This window comes from Magnolia sinica, chromosome 15 (assembly GCF_029962835.1).
Source record: "Magnolia sinica isolate HGM2019 chromosome 15, MsV1, whole genome shotgun sequence".
Taxonomy (NCBI): Eukaryota; Viridiplantae; Streptophyta; class Magnoliopsida; order Magnoliales; family Magnoliaceae; genus Magnolia; species Magnolia sinica.
In genome coordinates, this window is record NC_080587.1 from 34,284,050 (window position 1) to 34,309,000 (window position 24,951).

At 41.3% G+C, this 24,951-nt stretch overlaps 1 protein-coding gene across 2 annotated transcripts in view; it reads right to left on the bottom strand.

Moving 5' to 3' along the window:
* LOC131227102 (protein transport protein SEC31 homolog B-like) overlaps nucleotides 1-24,951 on the bottom strand; it is a 105,231-nt gene that overhangs the window by 36,983 nt on the left and 43,297 nt on the right. For both annotated transcript variants that reach the window (XM_058222809.1, XM_058222810.1), the window contains exons 15-16: nucleotides 13,048-13,233; nucleotides 12,753-12,963 (exon numbers count right to left, since the gene is read on the bottom strand). In XM_058222809.1, the coding sequence (XP_058078792.1) occupies nucleotides 12,753-12,963; nucleotides 13,048-13,233 (397 nt within the window). The remainder of the gene's footprint in view (nucleotides 1-12,752; nucleotides 12,964-13,047; nucleotides 13,234-24,951) is intronic.

Sequence of the window (24,951 nt, forward strand, 5' to 3'; positions counted from 1 at the left end):
AAAATACATGGACTATGTATGTCGCACCCTAGTTCCTCTGTCTCGTTGTCACCAGCTCTATGTTCTTGAATTTACGCTTTGTCTTATGTCCAATAACAAACTTAAGAAATTACTAAACTACTTTGAAATGTTTTATCCCTCCTACTGTGTTCTTCAGAATTTCAAGAGGAAGAAGAGGATTGGTGGAGGACACGAGTCTGGTGGACTTGACGGTTGAGTACATCTCCTCAATAGCAGCATTGACGGTTAGGGCACCCATCAAATAAATTAAAGAGGATCACCATCATTGTCGTCATGTGAATTGGGTAGACATCATGCAATCCTACATCCAACACATGAATAATGGCATGAATATCAGCCAGCAATCTAGTGGATCACGGATAACGCAGTGGGGATTCTAAAAATATATGAAGATCCCAATGCATATTCTTTTTTGGTCTTGGATATGGATTTGATGGTGTAACAGGCCATTCTTTGGTAAGAATGTTGTTCATTGGACATTGTCTACTTGACCTGCTTAAAGCAACCAAATACGACATAATCGAACACAATCAAGCATGATTGGTGAATGTTACATACAAATACAAAAAATAAAATAAATAAACAAAAGATGGCATTGGAATAGAAAGAGGGACGGATGGAAAAAAAAAAAAAAAAAACTGATGGTTTACCCCTTTCGGTGTTTCTCAAAATGGTCCACTCCATTTCATCGAATCCCACTCAAATTTTGTGTTTTGATCATTAAAATAAGCCTAGATCTAGCTTCCTTCATGGTTGAAATGAATAAAGAAGTGGAAAATTGAGAGGAAAAGTTGAAAATAAAAACTTTCATAATAGGCCCTTTATGGCTGTGTTTGCCTGTAACAGGCCCAGTAACATTGTCGATGTGTACTGGCTGGTAACAGCCGATATAGACATTTTTTGCATCACTGACCAATTCACCTCCGTAGCACTCCACTTTGTTTCATTGAATCCCCCTCGAATTTTGTGTTTTGATCATTAAAATAGGCCTAGATCTGGCTTCCTTCATGGTTGAAACAAATAAATAAATGGATAAATGAGAGAAAAGTTGAAAATAAAAACTTCCACAATGGGCCCTTTATGGCCGCATTGGCCTGTAACAGGCCCGATAACAATGTCGATATGATGTGTAACGATCAGTAACAGCCAATACAGACATTTTTTTCATAACGGACCGATTCACCTCCGTAGCACATAACAGGGGTGACTGTTTTCTCGGCCATAATGTAACCGTTGTTTATACCATGTCTGTACACTATTTTTTTAAGAACGACTTGGCCTTATTTAGTGAAAGGCATATTCAAAATCTTCTCTATTTTAGGAAGAGATTGGTAGTTATGACAGTTGGAACTGACCCCAAAATCCTTTATTTTGCAAGCTAAGAGTCTCCCCTGGAATTGGAAAATGGTGAAAATCCAGGATCTTCAAAACACCCTTCTACCCAGAGAATGTTCTCTGATCTCAGGAGAGGAGACGGAGTGCTGGCTGGAAGCAAAAGGCCGCCTAAGGGATTTTGACCAGTTTCTTCTTGACGGTCCCTGCGACTATGGGCCAGTGATTGCCAAAAAAAATCAAGGTCTTTGGAACATGCAATTCTGCAACTTGGGGAACATGAAATCAAACCCACAGCAACTGGGCAACACGAATTAGAGAGAGAGAGAGAGAGAGAGAGAGAGAGAGAGAGATCCTCTCTCCATGTCAACGGCAGTCATGGAGGATTCCTAGGTAAGGCTCCGGTCAAATCCAATGCTACTATCCAAGAACAGAGGAGGAAGGAAGACGGGTGGACCACTATCAATAGAAGGAAGCCCAAAGAGGTTGCCCGCAATCTCAACAAAGCTCTAGTCTCCGACTACATAGGATTTCCTACTCTCTTCATCTCCAAAATTCCAGTTGAATGGGATAAATACATGATGCACCGAGTTTTCCAGAACAAGGGAGACATTAAAGAAATTGTCCTACCTTGAAGGAAAGGATCATCCACCCGCCGAGGTTTTGCGTTTGTGTGTATGGCCTCTTCTGAGGAGGCGGTGGCGATCTCGTCCCTCCGCAATGTAGGGTTTAATGGGCAACATAATGCAGTTCCATATGTCCTAGTCAAGCAGCAATCATGACCTTAGAAGGAGGTGTCGCCCCTGTCGTTGTCGACTACCCAGCCGAAAACAGAGACAAACATCCTCAATAAGACCCTAAAAGGACGAACTTTCAAAGAAGCAGTTCTACGGCTTCAGACCCCGTCCCCAGACGTGCACTACTTATTCCAACAAAGGACCAATCATATTCTTCGATTACACAATGGTAAATGAAGCAAAGCTAGCTTTCGCCTACAGTCTGGTCATCCATACTGCTTTTGATGCAACCATATCCGACGTTCACCAGTGGCTAACTTCCTCATGTAGTCTATGAGTCGGATCTTCCGAGCTCAAAGTCCTGTCAAAAGCAGTCTTCCTCCTCAATCTTCAACCAAGATGTAGATTGGACTCTATCCTCTCAACCGAAGCACCACCAGAAAAGCCTTGTGACCTCCGTCTACAAATGGGAGAATTTTTTTCCCCTTTGGTTTCAGTGATGCCTAGTTTCTTTTATCAAGCATCCCAATTGAGCTTTGGAGCCTCAAGTTCCTTTTGGCCCTTGGAACCTACGTCGGGAAGACAGTCTTCCTCCTCAATCTTCAACCAGGATGTAGATGGAAATCTATCCTCTCGACCAGAGAAAAGCCTTGTGACCTCCATCTACAAATGGAAGAATTTTTCCCCATTTGGTTTCAATGATGCCTGGTTTCTTTTCTCAAGCGTCCCAGTTGAGCTTTGGAGCCTCGAGTTCCTTTTAGCCCTTGGCAACTACCCAAGAAAGACTGTCTTCCTCCTCAATCTTCAACCAGGATGTAGATTTGACTATCCTCTCGACCGGAGCACAACACCAGAAAAGCCTTGTGACCTCTGTCTACAAATGGGAGAGTTTTTCCCCCTTTGGTTTCAGTGATGCCTGGTTTCTTTTCTTAGGCATCCCGATTGAGCTTTGGAGCCACGAGCTTCTTTTGACCCTTCGCACTTACGTCAGGAAGGTCTTGGGTTTCGATCCAACAATGGACTCAGGGTGGGAGTTGAGATCAGCTCAAATCAAAATAAAAAAGAATAATCAGATCAAAACGCCATCTTCGATGATTCTCAAATCGGGGTCTGTTATACTCAAAATCTTAGTCTCATCAGAGCAAGCCACATAGAATTGGGCTAGAAAAAAAAATGGTGGTTTCTGCCTCTTGCCGAACGCCCCCATTCTCCGCAAGATCACCAAAAGCCCCCCTGCAACGTGTCAACCATTCCCACGAGGTTCGTCCCAACACACGGTTGGGCACCAAACTCAATCTCTGATACGGCACCCGAGGCAGAAAACGTCTCCTATCCACAACACTCTCCACTCTCTCCTGCAATATCTCAACCGGAGATCGACATTACACACGTCCTGTGCGATAGAGGACAGTCCAATGCCACACGATCCTTGTAATCCCACGTGCAAGCTCCATTAGTCTTTCACCTGTATACGTGGCACAATAATCAAGCATGTTGTTGGGCAGAAGATATCAACCCGTCCGACTTTTCAAATTTTGAATCCTCCTTCGTCAACAATGACAACATTACAGAGCTCTCTCTTCCTATCATCGTGATGCGTGTTGTTGTGACGTCACCGACTAGCCCATTGAATTTAAAACCTTCTGCAAACTCTGATAAACCTTCTGCAAACTCTAATCACAAGAGCACTGCGGAGTTGGATGGGGGTGATGTGGACTCCCCACAGCTGTCATCACCTTTGTCCTCCATCTCTACGGCCCTCATCTTGCCATGAAAGCTTGATGATTCGATCCCCTTTCTTCCTAGCCTCACCAATGAGGGCACCGCGTGTCCCTACTTTTCCTCTACCCATCGTCATCTGATCGGCTCACCCTCTTCAGAAAACATGTTTCTCCCCGTTTCCATGGGATTCTTCCAGTCACTACCCCCTTTTGGTCTCTCTCTGCCTCTTCCCACAAACTCTATGCATCCTTCAACGGTCCCTCCAATGAATGGGCCATGATTCCCACACAACACGCAATCTCTTCTAATGCCTTTGTTATAGATATTCCCCCAATTCAAATCGTCCCTGGCTCTCCTTGAACCATTGCGAATCCTTAGCTCATTAACCCTAATTGCCAATTGGATCCAAACTCTATCTTGGCTAAATGCAAGGATCCTCTAAAGGTCAAAGAAGGACTAACGGACTTTGAATCTTCAGTCGACTTCTTGTTTGGTGACAAAGAGGAAGACTACATAACCCTCAAGTGCTTCATTGAGGATCATGAGGACAGAGCTTGTATAGAGCTAAAAGGGGTAAAAGATCACCCAGAGGTCTAGGAGAACTAATCAGCCTTGAATCTACCGACTACGATGGAGGTTCAAGATCCTGGTCGACAAGAATGAGAGCCGAAAGGGTAAGTTGGTTGTGCAATGAAGATAATTTCCTGGAATGTAAAGGCTCTGAGTAGCAGCTCCAAATGCACCTAAATTTTAAAAAAATAAATAAATAAATAAAATTTTAAAAATTGAGTTAGTTCAAAACCAACATTATTACCTTCCACGAAACAAAGCTCTCAGAGGTTAGTAAGCCCTTCCTAAATTCTATCTGAAGTTTATGCAACAAAGATTGGTTTTATTTAGAGGCAAGGGGAACCTTAGGGGGATTCTAATTGCATGGGATGCTTATTCCTGGACAATAGAAGACTCGCCTAAAGATTCATACTCTGCCTCCGTTGTCCTCAGAAGCCCTTTTGGTTTTAAATAGATTTTTTCCTCCATTTATGGTCCCTGCGCCACTGAAACTCGTCACTTGCTTTGGGATGATCTCAACTCCATCAAATCCATGTGGGATCTACCTTGGTATGTTGGTAGAGATGTCGACATCACTCGTTTTACCTTTGAAAAGTCTAACGACGATCGTATATCCAAAAGCATGAGACTATTCTCAGTTTGGGTGGGGGAAACAACCTCATTGACCTCCTGCTTCATGCTGTCAAGTTTACCTGGTTGAATCGTCAATCCCCTCCACGCCATTGCTAGTGCCAGAGCACGCACTAACAAGATAACTTCGTTCTAAGTTAGAAGACTAAAGCTAAGTATCGAGCCATATCGTCTCTTTCGACTCCTCTTTGCTTTCTTTTGATCATCAGTCCAAACCTACTCTAGATAACCTGGAGATTCGTCAGCTTCCTTCTAGGAGCTCTGGTGATCTTGAAAGTGCATTCTCTAAAGAAGAAATTAAACAGGTTGTTTTCTCTTTGGCTAGTGAGATATCTCCAAGCCCAGATGGCTACCCTTTGGTTTTTTTTTATTCAAAAATTTTGGAACTTAATTGAAGACGACATTATTGCTTTCGTCTCTGAATTCCATAGCTCAGGAAAAAATTCCTTGTACTATGGGAGCTTCTTTCATAGCCCTCATTCCCAAAATCGAAGAGGCCTCGAATTTCAAAGACTTCAGGCCTATCAGTCTCTTAGGTGGCCCTACAAAATTTTGGCAAAAATTCTAGCCACTATATTGTGCCATGTGCTTTCCTTTATTATTTATGAACCCCAAGGAGCCTTTCTTTCCAATAGACAGATTTTAGGCTATCCAGTATTGGCCCATGAATGTATAGACTCTTGTCACAAATCAAGAATAGGGGGTATTGTCTGCAAATTAGATGTAAAAAAGGCTTTTGATCACTTAGACTGGACCTATCTCGACTATATGTTGGGGAGATTTTGTTCTGACAGGAAATGGAGTGTGTGGATCTCTGCTTATCTTTCATCATCTACCTTCTTTCTTCTAGTCAACGGGTCCCCCAAAGGCTTCTTTCTAGCCTCTAATAGCCTGAGACAGGGGGATCCCCTCTCCCATTTCCTCTTTGTTATTGTTCTTAATGGCCTTAGCTACATGCTTTCCAAAGGGGCTTTGGTGGGTTATTTCAGTGGATTCCGTTGAGCCCCTTTCCTATCCTCCCATCATCCACATTCAATTTGTAGACAACACCTTACTATTCTGTGAAGCTTCCGACTCTGTTATTCTAGCTCTTTGGTTGCTTATTAGATGCTTAGAATCCATTTCTGGCCTCAAAGTCAACCTTTATAACAGGGAGATGTCAGGCATAAATATCTCTAATGACACTCTCACTTCCCTTGCATATTCTTTTGGCTGCAAACATGGTTCCTTCCCTTCCAAATATCTTGGTCTGCCTCCCTGCATTGGAAAACCTCCCAACCATCTTTGAGATGCTATTGTAGAAAGAATGAATAGAAAACTTGCCTCCAATCTCCCTTCCTACTTTCTATCTCTATTCTGATGCCCTAAAACCCATCATTCTTAAAATTGAGAAAATCAGGAGAGACTTTCTTTGGAATGGGAGCTCCCCCCATCCCAAATTCCACCCTTTCAATTGATCTAAGGTGTGTAAACCCTACACTGAGGGAGGGGCTAGGATAAGAGTCCTTGTTGATATTAATTATGCATTGTTGGGTAAATGGTTGTGCTGTTTCAGCACCGAGGCAAGAAGATTGTGGAGGGACTCCATGGCTTGAAGCATGGGGTGAAGGATGGTGGTTGGTTTACTAAGCTATACTCCTTTGTCCAAGGGCTCTCTTTTAATGTGGGAAATGGTAATAATGTCGGATTTTCACTAGATAGATGGGTCTCAAAAACACCTTTAGATGACTCTCATCCCAATCTGGCTAACATAACCACCAACATCTCCATTTTTGTGGTCGAGTGTTTCTTTCCTTCAGGATCAGGAGTTTGGTGCCCTCCCTATAGAAGAAATCTATCTGATTCAAAGACTCAAGCCTTACTCTCTTCTCCATCTTTTGTAGGGTTATCTAACCTATTCCAGTTCAGGATGACAATCTCTGTTTGTCCCTCTTTTTCTCTACAAAGACTTACTACACTCACATCTCAACCTCCTTTCAACAAGCTCATCCATTCCCTTTCCTTCTTCTAGAATTACAAGGCCCCATCGAAAGTGGTTGCCTTCACGAGGTTACTTGCCAGAGGAAGAACCCTGACTACAAAAAACCTTCAAAAACAAGACTTGATCCTCCCCAATGGTTGCCCCTCGTGTCTCAGATCGGCAGAGACCATCCCCCACTTATTCATTCACTGTCCCTTCTTGATGGCTATCTGGAATGCAATTTGTGCCAATTTCTCTGTGAATTGGGTAGCCCCTAGCCACTTTCCTTCTTTCCTTCATGCTTGGCATTTTTCGGGGCTCAATAAAGACTCCTCTTCGTTGTGGAGACTTACAAGTCTCGCTACTTTATGGGCTATTTGCAATGAAAGGAACTTCCGATGCTTCCATGATTCTTCCAGCACATTTGCTACAGTTTTTGCTCTATCTCCAAAGTGGTTCAAGAATGGTCTTCCTGTCTCTCTCTCTCAAAGACAGCAGCCTTCTCTCCCCTCTCTTGGTGTGGCTCCTTCCTGCAGGCTATGGCCTATGGCTTCTTGTCTCGAGTTGTATAGTTCTATTTGTTTTCTTCTTTTTTTATTGCTTAGTTCTTAAATTTTTTTCCTTTCTTTTGTGTTTTTCTGTTTTTGCACATTTCGGGCCCCACTATTCTATTCTATTTTTCTCTTTTAATATATTGCATCCTTAAAATATATATATATATATATATATATATATATATATATATATATATATATATATATATATATTCTATTTTTTAATTGTTTCACATGGATATTATAAATCAACTTAGTTTGAATCTGTGTTTAAAGTTCTAATAATGAGAAGGAACCGAATATGTCTCGTCATTATCAGACTTATCTTGGTAAACAATTAATAGCATGTGTTCATACTTAATTAAATAGAGTTGCAAAGAGCAAAAATTGTCATTTATTCAAGTTTCACGTTATTTGTTGGTAGAGTCTTCTAAAGTATTGATAGAGTGATGCGGTCTTAACGACAAGTTCTTTAACCAACAAAATACCATCAATTGTTTTGAATGGTCAATCCTCTCATCCAATCTTATTTCGAAATGTCACATTCTTTTATTTGCCACCTAAAGTATTTCGATGCGTAAGCTTTGTTCATAGTTTAGGCCCAAGAAGCGATTTATTTGATCCTCGTGCTATTAAGTGTATTTTCTAGGGGATTCTGGACCTTAGAGAGGATACCAATGTTCTAGCCCAAGTTTGCATAAACAATTCCTTTGTGCAAACATCACTCTGTTTTGAGTCTAGTCTTTCTTTTCAACAGAGGTCAGGTCTGCGACTCAGTAGTCCAATTCTGTAAGAATCTACCTGGTTAGATAACTTGGTGTTCAACCAGATTTCTGCAATAGAAGCTGAGAATCATGAAAACCCCATATCCATGAAGGAAATCAAAAAGACAGTTGACTCCTTGGGGACAAATAAGGCCCCTAGGTGGAAGGGTTTCCTATCTTGTTCTATCAAATCTTTTGGGAGGTTGTGAAAGAAAACATCTTCAACTGGCACGAGGTGTGCAAGTTGTACCGAGACGATGGAGCAAAAGTTGGGAGGCTAAAGCTTATGAACTACAGGCTTCTTGGGAAATGGATTGGCTTGGCTCGGAGGAAGACAGGTTGTGGCGGAAGGTGATTGCAACTAAATACGAAGTTTGGGAAGGGGATTGGTGGGTTAAAGATTCGACAATGTACAAGACATTCGTTGTGGAGAGGGGTGGCCAGTTTGACCAATAAGGTTAAGGTATCTGCTTCTCTTGTGATTTTGGCAAGAGAACACAATTCTAGGAAAATTTATGGTTTGGGGATCGTCCTCTTAGGGAAGTCTTTCCGAGGCTTGCCAACTTGGCCTCAGATTTAAGTGCTACCCTAGATCGGTGGCGCACCTATGTTGGTATTGTGGTGGTTTGTGCTCCCCCTTGTAGAAGGAATGAATTTGATGGATGATGAAACTGACAAGTTTGCGCAGACGATGGAATATCTTCATTGCTTTTCCCCTATTCCGAGTGAAATAGACGTGATGGTGTAGTCCTTGGATAAGTCAGGTTGGTTCTCGGATCGATCCTTCTACAGATTGTTTGGTAGTTTCATGTTAGGTGCAAGCAAAGCCTTCTTGCAGTTTGTGTGGTTTTACGGGGGCCCTCCCAAGATTGCAATATTCACATGGTTGGTGAGAAGGAATCAGGTGTTAACATTAGATATCCTTCAGCAAAGTGCTATGGTGTTGCCTAATTGTTGTGTGTTGGAAGGATGCGGAGATGTATATCATTTGTTTATTCATTGTCCTTTCTCTCAAACGGTGTGGGAGAAGGTGTTTACTTCCTTCGAAATGGCACGGGTGATATCAGGGACCATCTCAAGCTCTCTTCATTTGGCATGAAGGAGAGTTGGGAAGAAGAAGAAAGTGGTGTGGAGACTCACTTTACCGGCAGTTATCTAGGCCATTTGGTGTGAGAGGAACAACTGGATATTTTGGAACAAAAGTGGGTCTGCGCGGAATGCATTTAGTAAAAAAGGGTTGATGTAATTAGTTGGGTTTCATGTCATGGGGATTTTGACCAGAATGATTGGTTGTTGCTTTGTGGGTTTTAGGTTGTAAGCCTTTGAGCTTTGGCTCCCTTTGCAATAAAAATCTGCTTCCCTTCAATATATACATAAAGTGTGATTTTTTTTGTCGTTGATTTCGGGGGAGATTCCTTCCAATCCTTAAACTGTCCTTTGGTGACCACTACACCCTAGGTGCTCTTCCTTACGTAGATTGAAGCTAGCAATACTCAAGGCACTTAGAAGAGATCCAGCTACAAGCATAAGTTCGACACAAAAGGATAATCAAGTCCACCACTCAATTTCCTTCAACATCTGCAGATCTAGATCCGGTTGTTGATTCTTCACAGCATGGTCGCAAACTCAGAACCGGCTTAGGACTTGTTTAGTCATAGGATCAGGTTGACTAACCAAGTCCCAGCTTGACCAGGCAGTTCAGAAAATGTCATATTTTTTAAAAATTTTATATATCAATTAATAACATAAAATCAAAATGCATGAGAAAAATCTATACGTTACTGGGTCGACCAGGCAATCTAGAAAATGAAATATTTTATTATTCTTATTTTATACATCAATTATAAAAATAAAATAGAAATATATGAGAAAAATATAGGGAAAAATCAGTATTCTCCTCTTCTTTTTCTTATTTTTCTTGGAAAAAAAAAAAAGTCCACCACCCACCCACCACCACACAATTTTCTTCAACGTCTGCAGATCCAGATCCAGTTGTTGAATCTTCATAGCATGGTTGCAAGCCCAGAACCAGCTTAGGACTCAGTTAGTCACTGGGTCAGGTTCACTAGCCAAGTCACGAGTCAAGCAAGCAGTTTAGAAAACGAAATATTTTATCATTTTTATTTTATTATCAATTATAAAAATAAAATAAAAATTTATAAAATATCAGCATACTTCTCCTCTTCTTTCTTTTCTTTTTTTCCCCCCTTCTTCAGTGTGTAAGACTACAATGGAGGTGTTGGAGAAAGGAGACTGCCCCTGCTTTTAACTTTACCCTTCATCACACCTTTAAATTGTAATAATGCCCTTGAACAAGTCCCAGATAACCTGTTTGACTCTGCCGAGTCAACAGAGTTCCAGTTAAACTTGGGAAACTAGACCTGAAAATATTGCTAAATGCTAACTAATGTAGCTGTGGCTTTCCTATCCTAGTGAGTAGGTCAGTTGTCAGGCTGGGTCGACTCAGCTGAATCCCGAGTTAACCCGCCTTGTTTACAAACTATACCTCACAAGACTCCATTGAACCTGATTTTCCAATTGCTTTTTAGAAAAGGCAGACATACTTCTACAGAGCACCCAAGTTGTCAATTGGTTACCTTTAACTGTCCATTCCCCTCCCTTCATAAATAATTCTTTCTTCTCTTTCCACTCCCAAGTCCTATCATGAAGCCCTATCTCATTTTGGTTGGAAAAGAGCCATGGCAGAGGAAACAACAGCTCTGAATGTAAATGAAACTTGAAGCTATCTAATTTGTCAGCTGGAAAGCATATTGTTGGTTGGAGATGACTCTATACTGTCAAGTATCAGCTAGATGGAACTGTTGAGCATCTAAAGACAAGATTAATCACAAAGAGGTATACTCAGACTCAACATTGATCATTCTGTAAACTCTGTTGCAGTACTAAATTTTGTTTGAGTTATTATTTTCATGGTAGCAAACAGTATTGCCAGCCTTCCTACCAACTTGATGTTAAAAATGTTCTTTTACACAGGGCATTGTCAGTTGCATGAAAAAGTGTATATGGAGTAACCACATGGTTTTGTTGTTCAAGGGAAGTCATGTAATAGGGTATATATGCTATAGAAGTTGATTTATGGCCTGTGTGATTTAAAAATTCAGTATTGTGATGGTGGCATATGTGCTTCAACAAAGCCGAGGTGATCAATCAATTTCTAGTCAATAAAGTGAATCAAGTCAAATTACCAATATATGTCAATGAGATTGTAGTTACTAATAGTGATCACTGATAACAAATGAATAGAAGACTTGAAAAGGTACCTAAATAGCACTTTCATACAAATTATTTGGGACAGCTCAAGTGCTTCGACATAGTAGTTGCCCGGTTGAAGGCAGGAGTTAATTTGACCTAGAGAAAGTATGTTGTGGACCTGTTGATAGAGATAAGGGTACTTGGTGCTAAACCCACTGATATTCCTATGTATCCCAATCACAAATAGTGAGCAAGGTGAGCTACAAGAAGACCTAGGTAGATATCACAGATTGGAGGACAGACTTGCCTATTTAACGACTTCTCAACCAGACATAACCTTTCCAGTAAGTGTTGTACTCAGCTTATGCACGCTTCTAGGCTGTCACATTTGGATGCAGTGATACATATTTTGAGCTATCTACAGTGGAGCCCCATGATGAGGAATTTTGTACAAGTTCACCGGTCAGCTTCAGTCAAAGGCTACTCTGATGCAGATAGAGTTGGATATCCATCTGATTGAAGACACCTACTACTGGATATTGCACACATGCAGGAGCAAATTTGGTCACATGAAATATGATCCACACTGTAGGCTACGACACCTTTCTCATGATATAAGAAAGGGCATTTTAGCCAATTTTTTGTATCTTATTATAATAAACTTAGTCATTTTTGGATTTTACTTAAATATAATAAACAAACGGCAGTTTGTGTGGATGCATACCACGTTTTTCTTCTTCCCTCTCTTTTTAAAAAAAAATAATAATAATAAAAATCCATGCACATTCAATCACTAAAACTTACAGTATTATATGCAAGATTCCATAATACACTGTCTATTAATATCTAAGAGTACACATGTTTCTATTCTAAAATTTATTTGTGAAGTCAATATTGCAATGTATGTAGTTCAAAAGGAAATTTATTTAATGTATATTTAGGTTTGTTACATAGTACAAAATAGATACACAGACTAGGAAAAAAATATTTACTGGAAAATACATAAAAATGAGAGAAATATTTAGAATGGAAGCATAGAATGCACTAAAACAAGTATCAAACAAGATGGACCACCTTGCACTAATCATGTATTAAGAAAACCAGAAATAAAATAAAATAAAATGGCATAACCCAGAATTTTGTTGCTGCACAAGTACTTTCAATTGCCATTTCCTAGCCATCAACACAAGCAAAGTAATTGCTAATCTTCATATAGTATGAAAGATGGCACTTAAAACCAATTTATCACCTTGTACAAAGAGTGCAATTCGATCTCGTAAGATTGCAAGCTCATGAGAGGGTCCTTCTGATCCCAAAAGTTTTAAGTACACCATTGCAGTTGTTAGAAGCCCTTGGCCTGCGAGAAGTTCAGCATATTTCTCAACAAGCTTTGATAAAGATGTGCTAAATTGCTTCTGTCCAGTTGCCAAAGCAAGGATAATAGTTTTTTCCATTAAACCCTACACAAAGAGATGATACTTGTCAGTCTGCTATGTAGGTGGAAAGAATTACTCTTTCATGAAATTCTAACAATAAAACATCACCTGGAGAAGTTCAACATAGGTTTTCCCTTCATGCTCATACTTCAGATTCCGTGACCAAATCTCTACTGTTTTGTCAATATTACCGGCACAAATATAGCAGAGAGTTGCAGCAAGCGTGTTACCCGCAGTCATTAGTCTTGAAGCCAGAGTGTCACACAGACGAGTCCATTCCTCCTTTTGTGCAAACTGTTTAATGTGACAATTATGAAAAATAAAAAATAAAAAATAAAAAAGAAGATGAAGAAGAAGAAGAAGGGAAAGGAAAGTAAAAAACAGAAGGAACCGTAAGATTATGAAGCATGTAGTAGTACTTCAAGTTTACTTGAACACAATTACACGTACTGCTCTAGACATGTGCGGGACAACAAAACTGAAGCCTCTAAACCTGAGGAACTAATAATGGTTTGTAGGGTGTCCAGGTGACTGAAAGTGACTGTGACAAAAATAGGAAGCCAATGAAAGGAGAATATTTGTCCTCCAAATTTTACTTCTAGGCATTGACAATTGAGGTTCATCAGGTGTCTAGGTGAGCTTTCATTTGGGTTAATTTGCTCTTCCAAAAGTGAAGTCATTTTGTCAGGTGGCTATGTCCAATCAAATTAAACTCTACGCTGGACCATCTTCAACATGGGGGCATATACTACTGATGTAGGACATGCCTATCCATCAAATAGGGTCCCAATGGGTCCCACGAGCTGCCTTATTAAGAGAATGTCCCATTGACTTGACTTTGTGGACCTGAAAAGGTCAATCTGATTTGTTTAGTGGCCCGTTTGGATTGAAGAGCCCAAATAGCCAGTTGGAAATTGTTACGAGTCCATTGTACAAACTAGGTCCAAAGTAGAGCTTGTATTTACAACTGTAAAACATGTACAGTAAACTGTACAGAATACAGCATGAATACCCCATGCGGTTCTATACCAAGGCCTATGCTGCTGATACATAGAGAAATAGAACAGAGTTTGGAGTCTTTTACTTCAGTTAGTTTATTTGCCCTCATTTATTTAGTAGTTTAGGAATAGACCACTGCGCATGAACCAACAGAAGTCCAGTAGGAAAGAGATCTAAATATTTTTTCCAGTGTGTTCTAGAGATCATAAAGAACTGCATAAAGCAGTGTTACCTAAATTGCCAACACCACTACATTTTCCCTTATAAATTGCATGATCCATTTTGGTATCAAAGCAAGTAGTTTTCTAGGCCCTTTTCCTTCTTTTACTACTTTTTTCCCCAAGTCCTAAACCCCCAAACATTAATTTTGCTAAATCCACAATTCTCCTCAACCCAAAACCCCAACTCACCCAATTTTTCAGAATCCCCAAATCCCAAACCCTAGGTTTTCATATTCGCCCAATTTTCCTAACACTATACCAAACCCCAAAAGTCAAAACCGCCCTGACCCATCCTTCAAAAAAACAGAGAGAGAGAGAGAGAGATAGAGAGAGAGAGTCCCAACCATACACTTTAGTCTATCTAAACCCCTAAACCCTAATTCAATTACCAATTAGCTTCTCAAACCTACCTCAGCCCTCCATTTGCATTCCAAAACCCAAACAGGGGACCTGGATCTCATTATCATCATCACCTATGCCTTATCCCAACTAATTGGGGTTGGCTACATGAATCCCTTTCCACCATTCTACTCTATCAAGGGCCATAACTTCAGAGTACCTAGATCTCAAAACCCAAACTCAAAAAATAAAATAAAATCTTATTCCCAATCTCCATTGCAACAACCTAATCCTTCTACAACCTATAAACCACAACCACAGTCTAAATCTACATCCTAACAACAACCTATAGACAGCCACTAAAACCCAAATTCCATCTTTCAAACCAACTCTACTGCAAACCAGGCACTTTTTCCAAACCTTGAGCCTATTGTAGACTTGTAGTATAGTTGCATGAAGCATGAAATGAAGCGGCAACAAATTCGGGTGCGGGAATAGGGAAGCATCTCTTTCAAAATGTAAATAAGTATAGTTGTATAAATAGGTAAGAAGCGGAACTGGAAGCAAAATTCTAAAGTGGGGATTTGAAGTGGGAGTGGCACCTAGTTAGAAGGATCCTGCAACTAAATATTATACCCAATATGTTCCGTATCCATTATAATATGGTCGTAAAGGCTGATACGTATAGATAACAGCCCTGGCCGTTATGTGATCCGGGGGTGAAACAGGGCAGTTGGTTTGTTGGGACCATATCGGTTACAGGGCATAACAATTGTTACCCCCGTAACAGTTGAAAAATGACCACTTTTCTATTTAAATCCATTTTTCCTTGTTTTTCTCACTTTTCTCATTCCAAAAACTTTCTTTATATTATTATACAGCAGATTTTGACCATTCTTACTATAGTTTTTAGGATTAAAACCGTAGATTGAATAAAGTAATGTATAGAAGCTCCAAGGGCCAATTTTTTTTTCAAAGAATGGAAGAAAGTAGTATATAAGCCTTTTTCTTCGATTTCTAGTTTTAATGTTGATTGTGATGTGTATATATTAGAGACACATAACCATGTTCATAAATTCACCAAACAACCGGATACAACACTCCCACCAAAGAGTAGACCGTTACGCTACCATAAACAAGTTTAAAACAAAAAATGAATACGTGTTTGGAATATTTACATTATTTTGGATTTTCTAAATATTCTTCCAGAATTGTTTGGACAAAACAAAATTCAGCCATTAAAGAGGGGTCATAACCGTCATTACGTCCCCATATTGGCCGTTATGGCTGATACTTGTATCGATAACGATGGTGACCGTTACGGCCACTGTTACCGATACGAGTGTTCAAAATATTGGTATCGCATTACATATCGCACCCTTGGGATATGGATACATATCGGTTATCGCATGTGATATATTGGTTGCATCACGTGATATATCATTGTTGTTGGAAACATGGGGAAACATTGAGAAAATGGTCAAATTTTTCAATGAAACTTTAGTGATTGTTATAAAAAAAAAAAAAAAAAGACATCAATACACACTTATAAATCAAAACATTACAAAAAAAACAAGTACACATAATAGGTTTTCTTTGCATGGGGTCCTAATCTATGTGTTGTCTAACTGAATTGATGCGAGTATATTCAAAGTCTTCATATAATTTATAAATGTAAGAAGACGTGTGGAAACACAAGCAATACATTCAAAAGCAAAAGAAGAATCACTAGATCAGGTTACATACATGTTTGATTTTATGTTTGGACACAAAGATTGCAACCAATTAGTGAGAAATTGGGAAGTTTTGATTTTTTTTTTTTTTTCAATTTTCAGCAACTCGGCTCATCTCCTCCAAATCCCCAAATCGAAGCTCCCAATCTATGATTTTTCATGAGAAAAATGAAAAATCATGGATTTGTAACAACTTGATATTGATTTAACATGATTTACAAGGAAAAAAAAAGTATCGAAAAGAAAAAATGCTCACTGGATCGAACATGTAGGATATATCCCACCTACTTGTGCGCTTCATATCGCACAGGTGGGATACAAGATAAATCGTGAGATATATAGGCCGATATCCTCGATACTTAAAACACTGACCGATACAGAATACTTTGATTGTACCACCCTATCCTTCTAAACCAACCATGGTATTCTGGAACAATTACGGTATGGCCACCATTGTTACCATTCAGATACAAGCCGTAACAACCATTGCTTCTTTTTTCTTTTCTTTTTTTGAAAAAAGCACGAAAAACAAAAAGACAAAAACAAAAAAAAAAAAAAAAAAAAAATTGTATTGGCCCCGTGATGGTTGTTATGGCTCATTTTTTCCATAACAATTGTTAAGGCCCCATAATGTGTAATAGTTTCCACCGTTACAATTACGTAACGGCTGTTGCGGCACACCTTGAAACCAACCATACATGCCACAATTACATTCCTTAACAGAAAAATACTACTTAATCTGCAGTCAATGTCCCTAAAACCCAAATCACAGCCATGAAACAAAACGCACTTTCAACGATAGCCTAACTCAACCCTTTCCTAAATCCTAACAGCCTCAGTACCAATCTCCCAGAAGCCCTAACCTTCACCTCTATTAACCAAAGACAAGTCCTCAAATTGTTTACAACGCACGACCCAGAATCTGTCCATTACCAGTCACCCAGAAACCAGACCTACAGAAATCAAACTATTACAAATTCTCAGTAAACTGGCAACCAAAATCTGCCCACAGTACAACCTTAACTTGCCCAGAAACTTTTCTAGAATGCCCACATCCAGCTCCACTTTAAGAGGCAAACATACCTGTCCCCAATTCCAATTCCATCTGCAAAACCAGCATCCAATCTGCCCATATTGTCCCTAAACAGAAGCCCTTACCCTAGCATTTTAGCCTGAAGCTGTCCACAATTTGATCAATAAACCAGCTTCCATCTCAGCCCCTCTTTCAAGCCAAATTCCAGCCCAAACACATCAAAACCCACCAATAATCTGTCCAACACATTATTCCCAAGAACCTACAATCTTATAACATGCCTATACCAGTCCATAATCTGTCCAGCAGATTTTATTTTATTTTTTTAAGGATAATGCTTTATTTTATTGAAAGGTCGCTTGACAAGATTCAAAACAGTAAAGAATACAGAAATGAATGCAACCAAAAAGAGGCACATCATTACAGCCCAAACACATTGACGTGTTTGACCCCAGACGCCCACTCTATCACATCCCTCTTTGATTTCCATACTACTTCCCACGGCCCCTGTTTGTTAAGGAAGCATCACCTATTGCGTTCCCCCCATATATTCCAAAGGACTACAAGCATGATAAGACACCAAGATGCTAACCTTCCCTTATCAAGCATGACTCCATGCAACATCAAAAGCAGATCAACTACCGATCAGGGTATCACCCAATCAACACCAAAGATCTTTAGAAAGGTTGTCCACACTTGGCACGCAAACAAGCAATTAATGAATAAATGATCGATCAACACTGCGTCGCTCATGCAAAGAAGATGTATGTTGGGGAGAACCATGAACCTCTTCTAAAGATTATCTATAGTTAAGAACTTAACATGTGCTTCCTTCCTACCAACCAAACAAAGATGCCACCTTGGGGGGAGCGCCATAGAATAAAAAAGCATGGAAAAACTCGTATCTACTCGTACTCATCAATTTCTAAAGCATCAAATAGGACTTCATAGTGAAAATACAGGAGGAAGGACTCGAAACCAAGGAATCTTTAGAAGTTGGAGAAGGATGGATGTTTTGAAGCTAGTCCAATAACTAAGCATAGTCCTCAACCTCCTTGTCCGTTAAATCCCTACAATACGAAGGGCACCACACCCCTCCCCACCAATGGATGAAAAACAACTAGCCATTGTCATATTCATCATGGGGGATAGACATACCAAAGATGAAAATTCCGCCAATAGAGGTCAATCACCACACTACGGATCTTCCCATAAACATATCCTCTTGCCATCTCTGAGAGAGAAAAGGAAGCCTGTTTTAACCCAAGTAGTTACTAAAATGATGGCCTACCAAATCCCCAAAGCCCGATAGTATGATGATTTCTTAATCTCCTTACTCCCCTATTGGACGCCATATTTGGATGCAATGACTTCCCTCCAAAGCTTACCTTCTTCAAATCTGAACCACCACTGCCATTTTCCAAGGAGAGTCAGGTTCATTGATTCCAACTCTTTAATGCCCGAAACTCCCTCAGCTAGAGGTATTCATACTTCTTCCCACTTAAGCAAATGAAATTTATGCCTATCTTCAGCCCCTTGCCATAAAAAATATATCCTTATCTTTTACTAGCTTATCCAAAGCTGACTTCGAACATTTATAAAGACATGAAATATATGCAAAGATTGGAGACGACCGATTTGATTAGAGTGATGCAAACTACCAGTGACAAATGTCTACTATTCCACTTAGATAAGTTCCTTCGAAACCTTTCAATCACCATACTGCATAAGTGTTTCGGTGGTTTTCCCAAGCATAGGGGTAGGCCCAAATACGTGGATGGAAAATACCCAATTTCGCATCCAAAGACCTCCGCATAGGCAGATACTTCTTCCTTGGAAAACCCAATCCCTAGCATCTCTCTTTTTTTGATATTTATCTGTAAGACCCATATCATACTCTGTACCGTTCCATATACTTCCGCGGTCCTTCCGGTCGAATTCCGGCAACTCTCGGCTTGTATCCGACATTTGCGCACGATCCTAAGCCGGGTCATGTATACCGAAGTCGGCTCGATCCGAAACCTGTCTCATAGCGACCGCGTCGTCGCCGCGGTTCCAACGCCGCGATTCGCGCATCGAACCGATACCCAGGATAGAAGATGTGGGCCGACGTTCATTTCGAGGAAAGCGCCGCGCGTGCGAATTCCGAGAGAATCTCTACAACATGTGCCATCAATCAATCAATCAATCAATGTCAAGTACAACCATACCTCAAGTACAACAACCCATCCCTCTTTTTCCACAAGTCAACCCTCTCTCTCCCCACCCATTCCTCTTTTTTCAAAATTCAAACACAACCATACCTCTTTTACAAAATTTTCAAACAAACCCATCACTCCATTACCTCTTATCATTCCCATCACCTCACTCTCTCTCTCATTTCTCAAATCTCCCAAGCAACCCAAACTCCATACGTCCAAGCATTCTCTCCCAAGCCAAGTGTGGCTCACCCTCTCATCCCTCATCCCCACCATCAAAACCCCATCAACCTCCATCAAAGATGAAGGCAAGGAGCTTAGGAGCCTAAGGGACCAAGAAGAAGGCCTAGAGGTGGGTGATCCACTGTTGATTCTTATTTTATGGCCCACTTGTTCGTGGGACCCATTTTGATGTATGTGATTTAACTAAGAGGGGCCCATAGTGGCGGGGACCCTCTATCTCACCGGATCTCTCTCTCTCTCTCTCTCTCTCTCTCTCTCTCTCTCTCTTGTATGGATGATAGTGTGGTTGTGTGTGTGGCCCACCATGAAGTGTATATTATCCATGTCGTTCACCTTCATGGGACCCACCTAACGGATGTGTTAGATCTACACCACCCAGCTGTTACCGGGCCTAGACGGAAGGAAAACACAAACATCAAATTGATCCAAACAGGTGGGCCACGTCCGTGTGGGACCCACCTTGATGAGGTATATGCCACACCGTCCATCAGTGGTGGTGGCTAGTAGTGTAGTGTTAACCGACAGTGGGGTGTAGCTGACTGAGAAGTGAGAATTGACGGTGGAGTGTGTACCACCCAACCACCCTCTTTTTCTTTCTTTTAAATCTAATATAATAAATATATTATATGTATATTATACCATCAGGTGGGCCACGTACATGTGGGACCCTAAGTGGGACCCACCATGATGTTGTGTGGTATCCAAACTGTCCAGCGTCTAAGGACGCAGGACGTGGCCCCATAGTGAAGTGTGAACTGACGTGGTGTGGCTAACAGTGATGTGTGGACCACTCATGCAGGCCCTACCTTGATGTATGTAGATAATCCACGCCGTCCATTCCATTGCTTAGCCCATTTTAGGCATTGAGCAGAAATTTGAGCCCAATCCGATAATCAAGTGGGCCATACCATAGGAAATAGTGGTATTACTGTTAAAATCTACATTGATTCTTCCATTCGTCAAAAATACGTCGCATATTGGTCTCATTTGGTCGATCAGGGGCCGTAGAATCAAATGGCCGGGTCGGATTTCCTTGATGCTGGCCCCACCTGTGAAAAACCACAGGAATATTGATTTAAAAAATAAAAATAAATAAAAAACCTTGCATTAGGCAGCAAGCGCTGCCAGCCCCTGACACGTGAGGACGCACGGCGTCCTACTGCCGTGGACGCTAGAGGCAGGGACCCACGGTCCCAACCGTGAGCCCCACCATGATGTGTGTGGAACATCCACTTTGTGCATTAGGTGGGCCCCTAGGGCCGTGGCCCCCCTCCCAAAAATCAGCCCCTCCAGGGACTCAAGTGGCCCACGCCACAGGGAACAGTGAGGATTGATGCCTACCATTGAGACCCTTTTTGGGGTCAGAAGTTTTAGATCAATACGAAATTAGTTTTTCATCCTCAATCCAGGTCCACGTGACCATATGAACAGTTTGGATGGCAGATAAATATTATGGTGGGCCCAAGGTCCACGTGACCTTATCAACAAATTGGAGGAAAATAAACATTTTGGTGGGCCCCTGGTCCGTGTGACCTCATAAACAGGTTGGATGCAAATAAACATTATGGTGGGCCCCTGGTCCGTGTGACCTCTTAAACAGGTTGGGTGTAAATAAACATTTCCATGGGCCCCAGGTCTGTATGACCTTATCAACAGGATTGGGTGGAAAATAAACATTGTGGTGGGCCCCACGCGGGACCCACTAATGTGTGCTCCACACCTTCCATCAGTGTGGTCCCCACCATGAGGTATGTGTATTATCTATGCTATCCATCCCTATCGGACCCACCATAATGCATGTGTCGCATCCAACCCGTCCAACCATTTGAAAGCACATTTTAAGGCTTGAAATTAAAAATAAGGCAAATCTAGGATTAGGTGGGCCACATTTCAGGAAAGCAATGGGTCTGAACGTCCACCATTAAACCCTTGGGAATTCTAATGGTGGAAATCCTTATCATCACTCATTTTTGGGAGTGGCTCATTTGATATACGTGTGGCCCATGTGATGTGGCCCACTTACCTTAATTATGGCCCATTTTATGAGGCCCATTGTGATGTATGCAAGGCCCACGGGCTATGGCCCATTGCAATGTATGTAAGGCCCAATTGGGGCGGCCTGTTCGATATATATATATATATATATATATATATATATATATATATATATATATATATATATATATATATATATATATATATGAGAGGCCCTTGTTGGGCAGCCCATTTGATGTATTTGAAGCCCTTGGGTCGAGGCCCAATGAGATGTACATAAGGCCCATTGCAATATGCGATTCCACCATGGTTTATGTGATGATGCCCTGGGAGCAATGTTGGTTTGACGTCCACATTGTAAGGATAATGTTGGTTAAATGTCTGCATTGTCACTCTCCCTGAGGCCCATTGATAAGCCCATACTTGTAGTGTGTAGGCCGTCTAGGCCCATCTTCGTTATGAACAGAGCTCATCACCATATAACATGTTTAATATAGATCCATGATTCATGATCATACGCATCATATGTATGCCTGATATGAGAAGTGACTGATTATAGCATATGCCTACGGGCGGATTGTTTATGGGCTCCCTGACAGGCGGAGTTGCCCTACATAAGCGCGTGGTACGCGCATGATTGTTGCATGTCTGGTAGGGTGATTCATTCACTGGCATTTGTGTGATTGTGATTATTGTATGCCCTAAGGACATCAGGGCCATAGCCTCCACAAACACATCGTGGGTGGTTGGATTGGATACCGGAAATACTGTTTCTAGCATCGAGGCGTCATAGATGTCCCTGGGTGAAAATCCCTAAACCCAATAGTACCAGAGGATGACTCCAATGTCAAGACCGAGTGGATACATGAGCGTGCGAGGACCGTATACCAGTAGGCCGCCTCTTCCACTGTGTCGTGGTCGGTTGGAACGGGGTGTGACCTTACCCGCCTGAGTGAGGGGGCAATTTCTAGTTTGAGTTTGACCAGCTTGAGGAATCGGTCCGCTATCGACGAGCCGGGCCCGATATTAGCAGGTAGATAGTAAGGTCTCTTCCACTCTCCCAGTTGTACGTTCGGATAGGGGCGGCAAGCTGGCGTAGAGTGTACTAGACCCCGGTGATTATCCATACTGAGAACCGTACTGATTTGATGCTCTAGTGAGGAGTTGCATTGATATGTGGATGTGGATTGGTATGCTTGACTTGCATTATGCATTGCATGGCCTTGTTATGGCCGATAGCATTTATATTCTGCACCGCATAGCCTTGGTACGGCTGATTGCATTCACATACCCATAAGCATGACTCCACATTACTCTGACATTGCATTCTGAGCACGTTCATACTACGCACACACTTACACCACCCTCTAAGCTTTCTATAAGCTTATGCAGGATTGATGCGTGCAAGTGAAGCCAGGACGCAGCCGTAGTCTCGCCGCAGTTGGATCATACAGTCGAGCTTCTGGAGTTTTTTTTTGTCATTATCATTACCTTGTATTTCCCTTTTATACGCATTGTACTCAAAGTTTTTTATCATAGTGGATTTTGTGATGGTGTTCATGTGGTTATTGTTCGTGGGTTATGCTATGGTTATGCTCATTACAAATCAAATTGATGATTAGAAATCCTCCTTGTAGCATCCCAGGATCAGAACCTGGTGTATGGGTGCCGGGAGCCGAGAATGGAGTACTACGGAGGCTATTGGCGCCGAATTCGGCGATCGGGAATTTTGTGAGCCCGGTTTCCGGGTTCGGGGCGGGACATTATCTTTAGCCCCAAAACCTCTTCATAACACCCCAACATCTTCCTCAAATTATCAACTACATCTACATTCACCTCACAAAATAATAGTGTATCATCCGCAAATTGTAAGTGGGATCCAAGCCCCTTCTTCTATACCTCGAAAACCAAATATAAGGCTCACCTCTTGACCTTTGGCTAGCATCCTTCTCAAAGCTTTTGAAACCACTACAAACAAAAAAAGTTAAGAAATGATCCCCTTGACTTAAACCCCGTGATGCTCTGAAAAAAGCCTTTTGGAGAACCATTGACCAAGGTTCCCGACAGAAAAATAGGCTGATAAAACACATTCATGCATTCGACTAATCCATTTGCCCCCACACCGGAATCTTCCTAACATGTACTAAAGAAAGCTCCAATCCACGTCGTCATCCACCATAAAACCACCCCGTTTCTCGACTATAGCTAAAGATAACACCAACCTAAATCCAGTTGCCAATATCTTCGCCGGAATCTTATAGAGGCAACCGATTAGACTTATAGAGTGAAAATCTGTGAGTGCCTCCACTCCTTTCTTTGGGATGATAGCTATAGATGAGGCTCCCATCCCTTTGGGTAGTCTACCTTTGTCATAGAACTCTTGAATGAAATTCCCCACATCTTTTTGAGTGTATCCTAGAAGACTTGATAGAAAGTCATAGGGAAGCCATCAGGGCCCAAAGCCTTATATATACCCAAGAAGTCTACGGCGCATTTAATTTCTTCTGCCAATGTGAGCTTTTGAAGAGACTGCATATCCACAAGCGAGATGTGTTGAAAAGGCAAATTATCCAGCAAACGTCTACTCCACCCGTCACTAGATAATAACTTGGCATAAAATTGCATGATAGCCAAACAAACTTGATCCTTTTCTTCTATTCTCCATTAACAACTATATTGCTTATCCGATTATTCCTTGCCCTTGCACTGACAATATTGTGGAAAAAAACTAATGCTCTTGTCACCTTCTTTAAGCCATGTAGTCCTCGATCATGTCTTCACATGATCTCTTCTTCTTTCAGGTGCTCAAAGTACTCGACCGATAAGAACATATGTGATGCAGGACAATTAACCACTTGCTCTAAAAGCTCGAACCGTTAGAGCATGACAAACCAATCTCTTTATCTCATAGCTCAGGCCCCACATCTCATGGGTTAGGACCTCAGCCAAACCCCCCTCATGGGCCCCAAATCGCATGGGTACCGCCTCACAAGGGTGGGACCCGCCTCACGCAGACCGCCCACCTTGAGTGTGACCTTAAATCCCATAGGCAACCCTACGCGAGCCCGGTGTGAAAATGCCCCTGCATTAATCACCCCCAGTGAGGAGTATCGAACATGAGACCTCTCGCTCTAATACCAATTTAATGCAAGACAATTAACCACTTGCTCTAAAAGCTCGAACTGTTAGAGTATGACGAATCAATCCCTTTATCTCATAGCCCAGGCCCCACATCTCATGGGTTAGGAACT